The sequence below is a fragment of the Camelina sativa genome, chromosome 9 (genome assembly GCF_000633955.1).
Source record: "Camelina sativa cultivar DH55 chromosome 9, Cs, whole genome shotgun sequence".
Lineage (NCBI taxonomy): Eukaryota > Viridiplantae > Streptophyta > Magnoliopsida > Brassicales > Brassicaceae > Camelina > Camelina sativa.
Genome location: NC_025693.1, coordinates 34871255 through 34876273, shown reverse-complemented (window position 1 = coordinate 34876273; position 5019 = coordinate 34871255). Strand labels below are relative to the sequence as shown.

At 39.2% G+C, this 5019-nt stretch overlaps 2 protein-coding genes across 3 annotated transcripts in view; one reads left to right on the top strand and one right to left on the bottom strand.

The window, feature by feature from the left end:
• Positions 1–4562, top strand: part of LOC104714125 (alpha,alpha-trehalose-phosphate synthase [UDP-forming] 1-like) — a 6244-nt gene extending 1682 nt beyond the window's left edge. Inside the window, exons 3-17 of one of the 2 annotated variants that reach the window (XM_010431384.2) lie at positions 7–395; positions 525–639; positions 771–872; positions 1025–1175; positions 1367–1455; positions 1754–1802; positions 1921–2021; positions 2126–2313; positions 2404–2521; positions 2654–2830; positions 2925–3047; positions 3142–3229; positions 3318–3448; positions 3535–3633; positions 3736–4562. In XM_010431384.2, the coding sequence (XP_010429686.1) occupies positions 7–395; positions 525–639; positions 771–872; positions 1025–1175; positions 1367–1455; positions 1754–1802; positions 1921–2021; positions 2126–2313; positions 2404–2521; positions 2654–2830; positions 2925–3047; positions 3142–3229; positions 3318–3448; positions 3535–3633; positions 3736–4170 (2355 nt within the window). In that variant the 3' untranslated portion in view covers positions 4171–4562. The remainder of the gene's footprint in view (positions 1–6; positions 396–524; positions 640–770; positions 873–1024; positions 1176–1366; positions 1456–1753; positions 1803–1920; positions 2022–2125; positions 2314–2403; positions 2522–2653; positions 2831–2924; positions 3048–3141; positions 3230–3317; positions 3449–3534; positions 3634–3735) is intronic. The other variant, XM_019229608.1, reaches the window with a different exon arrangement.
• LOC109126283 (trifunctional UDP-glucose 4,6-dehydratase/UDP-4-keto-6-deoxy-D-glucose 3,5-epimerase/UDP-4-keto-L-rhamnose-reductase RHM1-like) lies at positions 4308–4995 on the bottom strand. The gene has a single exon (XM_019229609.1). The coding sequence runs from the start codon at positions 4976–4978 to the stop codon at positions 4523–4525; it is 456 nt and encodes a 151-aa protein (XP_019085154.1). The 5' UTR covers positions 4979–4995; the 3' UTR covers positions 4308–4522.

The window sequence follows — 5019 nt, the reverse complement described above, 5'->3', positions numbered from 1 at the left end:
TTGCAGAGGTGTATACCTGTGTTTCTTGATGAAGAGATTGTTCATCAGTACTACAATGGTTATTGCAACAATATTCTGTGGCCTCTGTTTCACTACCTTGGACTTCCACAAGAAGATCGTCTTGCCACAACAAGAAGTTTCCAGTCTCAATTTGCTGCATACAAAAAAGCAAACCAAATGTTCGCTGATGTTGTCAATGAGCACTACGAAGAGGGAGATGTTGTCTGGTGCCATGATTATCATCTTATGTTCCTTCCTAAATGCCTTAAGGAATACAACAGTAAGATGAAAGTTGGATGGTTTCTCCATACACCATTCCCTTCTTCTGAGATACACAGGACACTTCCATCACGATCAGAGCTCCTTCGCTCAGTTCTTGCTGCTGATTTAGTTGGGTAAAAATCTCAGTTTTTGCTTCTATTTTATTTTCAAGTACTCTTGCCTTGGTAATGGCACAACTGTGACAGGTTCCATACCTTAGGTGACACAGCAGACTTACAGAACTCATATTGTTTACTTTCCAGCTTCCATACATATGACTATGCAAGACACTTTGTAAGTGCGTGCACTCGTATTCTTGGACTTGAAGGAACACCTGAGGGAGTTGAGGATCAAGGAAGGCTCACTCGAGTTGCTGCTGTATGAACATCTCATCACTTCAACCCTTATTCACACTTATCATCCCACAGTGACAAAATTAATAACTCATAATACCTGTGTTGTATTTTGAAAGCCTTGTAACATTATTCTGTGTTTGCTTTGGATTTCAGTTTCCAATTGGCATAGACTCTGAGCGGTTTATACGAGCACTTGAGGTCACTGAAGTCATACAACACATGAAGGAACTGAAAGAAAGATTTGCTGGCAGAAAGGTACAGATTTTTCTATCTTTTGATATCTTAAAGGTCTACAAAAGAGCCAGTTACCATGGGAAACCCCGCTGATCTATTCTAAAGCAAGTCAATGAAAGTATCACTTCGAATTAGTTAATCCTTACTCTTCATAATTTTTTTGTTCTTTATAGGTGATGTTAGGTGTTGATCGCCTTGATATGATCAAAGGGATTCCACAAAAGATTCTGGCATTTGAAAAATTTCTCGAGGAAAATGCAAGCTGGCGTGATAAAGTGGTGTTATTGCAAATTGCGGTGCCAACAAGAACAGACGTCCCCGAATGTAGGCTTTCTTACTTTTGAGTTTATTCATAGCTTCTCTGATGTATATAGTTGCATGTAAGTTTTCACAAGGAATCATGTCACCAAAACTTCGGTAGGCTGTGATAGGACCTAATCTCTTTAAACCACAGAAATTTGAAACCATTATTAGCTAATGGATTATCTTATGAATGTATATTTCTTCTCTTACAGATCAAAAACTCACAAGCCAAGTTCATGAAATTGTGGGACGCATTAATGGTCGTTTTGGGACACTGACTGCTGTTCCAATACATCACCTGGTCTGTTTTCTCCTCTCTATGCTTCTTCAGCTAGTTTGGATAATTATGATTTGTCACTAGCTGTAGTTCATTTTTCGTTTCATAAAAGATGATCTTGCGTTTATACAATTGGAATTTTAGACCTCTGCAGCCCTCAGCATTTTTATGACTTGCATCCTTATGTTAGGAATCGAAAATTAAATTAGCAATACATTCTTGCTGGTACCATGGATAGAGAACATATTATAGTATTCTGGATCTTATAGTTTGAAATTGCAACTCTGACTCTGATAAAATCCTCATTCCCTGTCACTGTCAGGATCGTTCTCTGGACTTTCATGCCTTATGTGCACTTTATGCTGTCACAGGTAAATTGTCTGGCTACCTATGACATGGTTACTTACCAAGTCTCAGGAATGTCATTTCCAGTTCCAAGAGTGTTCCTTTCTGCCATCTGATATGTTTCTTTGATTTCTCTTTCTTCAGATGTTGCACTTGTCACATCTTTGAGAGATGGAATGAACCTTGTCAGTTACGAATTTGTTGCTTGCCAAGAGGCCAAAAAAGGAGTCCTCATTCTTAGTGAAGTAATAACTCCTACTTTGCATCTTGATATAGTTCTAATTTTAAAGTAATAAAAGTCAGAGGTATGTGTTTCCATCTGTGGTTTTAAGTTGCATTTGTTTTACAGTTTGCAGGTGCTGCACAGTCTCTGGGTGCTGGAGCTATTCTTGTGAATCCTTGGAACATAACAGAAGTTGCTGCCTCCATTGGACAGGCTCTAAATATGACAGCTGAAGAAAGAGAGAAAAGACATCGGCATAATTTTCATCATGTCAAAACCCACACTGCTCAAGAGTGGGCTGAAACTTTCGTAAGGTATGCAAATCAATGAAGACATTACTATTCCATTTTACCAGCTTTTAATGTGTTCAAGCTTTTAAAATGCAACTCTTAACAAATCTACAGTGAACTAAATGACACCGTAATTGAGGCACAACTACGAATTAGTAAAGTCCCACCTGAGCTTCCACAGCATGATGCAATTCAACGGTATTCAAAGTCCAACAACAGGCTACTGATCCTTGTAAGTGGTTGTTGTCAAGAGTTGTGAAGAGTTGTGAAGTACTTCATAGTTCTGTTTCTCATAGTCATCCCTTGGGAGATACCTTTAACCATGCTTCTGCTCACTATAACTTGTGGTTGCAAATACATTCAGGGTTTCAATGCAACATTGACTGAACCAGTGGATAATCAAGGAAGAAGAGGTGATCAAATAAAGGAGATGGATCTTAATCTACACCCTGAGCTAAAAGGACCGTTAAAGGCATTATGCAGTGATCCAAGTACAACCATAGTTGTCCTGAGTGGAAGCAGCAGAAGCGTTTTGGATAAAGTACTTAAATCTTATCTCTTTCTGTCAGTTTCCTTCTAATCTTTTCTTGTTATAGTAATTTCCCTGACTGATCACTAAATATACTTAAAATCAGAACTTCGGAGAGTATGATATGTGGTTGGCCGCAGAAAATGGGATGTTCCTAAGGCTTACTAATGGAGAGTGGATGACTACAATGCCAGAACATTTGAACATGGAATGGGTTGATAGCGTTAAGGTAAAGTAGATTGATGGTTCACAAAAAACAGCATCTCAAACTTGGTAACTCTCTTTATGTCCCCTTGCTGAATTCTTGTTTTGCCTATTTGTAGCATGTTTTCAAGTACTTCACTGAGAGAACTCCTAGGTCACACTTTGAAACACGCGATACTTCACTTATATGGAACTACAAATATGCAGGTACTTACTTCTCTATTTTTACCTGACCTGAATTGTATTTGCCTTTCAGTCACCCCTGAGACACTTATTATCTCATTCTTCCCTGTAGATATCGAATTTGGGAGACTTCAAGCAAGAGATTTGTTACAACACTTATGGACAGGTCCAATCTCTAATGCATCAGTTGATGTTGTGCAAGGAAGCCGCTCTGTAGAAGTCCGTGCGGTTGGTGTGACAAAGGTAAAAGCAAAATCTATCAATAGCCTTTTCTTGTCTATTCTGTATCACCTAAGATTCTCACATTCCAGAATCTTTTCTTTTCTCAGGGAGCCGCAATAGACCGCATTCTAGGAGAGATAGTGCATAGCAAGTCGATGACCACGCCCATTGATTACGTCTTGTGCATTGGTCATTTCTTGGGGAAGGTGATTAAAGCTTTTCTTGTAATATATACCATATCCAGGTTCTAGAGTCTCTGAGGGATCTTCTTGATACAAATGTCTCTTTGACACTATGTTTAATAACAGGACGAAGATGTTTACACCTTCTTCGAACCAGAACTTCCATCCGACATACCAGCCATTGCACGAGTCAGACCATCATCTGATAGTGGAAGTAAGTCATCATCAGGAGACCGAAGACCGCCGTCAAAGTCGACACATAACAACAAAAGTGGACCAAAATCTTCATCATCCTCTAACTCTAACAACAACAACAACAAGTCCTCACAGAGATCTCTTCAGACAACAGAAAGAAAAAGCGGATCCAACCATAGCTTAGGAAACTCAAGACGGCCTTCACCAGAGAAGATCTCATGGAATGTTCTTGACCTCAAAGGAGAGAATTACTTCTCTTGCGCTGTGGGTCGTACTCGCACCAATGCCAGATATCTCCTTGGTTCACCTGACGACGTTGTTTGCTTCCTTGAGAAGCTCGCCGACACGACGACATCCTCACCTTAATATCCCAAGACGATGTCAAGTGAGTTCATCATGTAACCCAATAAAAATTATTGTTTTGTAACAAAAAAGCAGTCATTACTAGACTCTTTGAGTGGTTTGATTCTAATATAATAAGAGTAGAGCAACTTGTGACAAAATAAAAAAGAAACTTATGACAAAAATGAGAACAGGAACACAATAGAGAAATATTACAACAAGCTCTTATTACATAAAGCAAATCTAGTGAAGGATAAGCAAATCTAGTGAAGGAAGTGGAAGGATAAGGCAATTAAACAATAACACAAAAACAAATATAATAGAAACTGATATTAGAGGTGATTAATCTAATGATGAATCACAATCCTTTCACTCTTCAGGTTTTCTTGTTTGGCTCGAATGCATACTTAATCAGAGACTCCTTAATAGAGAGTAGCTCAGGGAATTCTTTCTTGAGCTTAGAAGCGTCCATCTCGTTGTTGCTTCTTGGAGCCACGATAACTTTAGCTTGCTCCTCTAGTGTGAAGTTTGCCCATTTGAATTCAGGGTTGATGTAGTCTCTGTACATCTCTAGGATCTCGTTGTGACTCACCACACCTGGGTTTGTGAAGTTCCAGATTCCTCTCAAGTTTCTTTTAGCCATCTCAATGGAGATTGGTAAAAGCTCGTCCAACACAGTCATGCTGTTTGGGATGTTCACTACTTTGTTGTACCTGGAGATCTTGGTGATGAAGTTCCGCGGGTTGTTAAGATCTGAGGATATCGGCATCCTTACTCTCAAAGTGCAAACGTTGTCAAACTCCTTTAGCAGTTCCTCAACCTGTAGACACATTCATAACAAAATTAGCATACATAGGAAGGCAAGACGTCAGA

Coding starts and splice junctions, on each gene's coding strand:
- LOC109126283 (XM_019229609.1), bottom strand. CDS start 4,978: ATGTGTCTACAGGTTGAGGAACTGCTAAAGGAGTTTGACAACGTTTGC.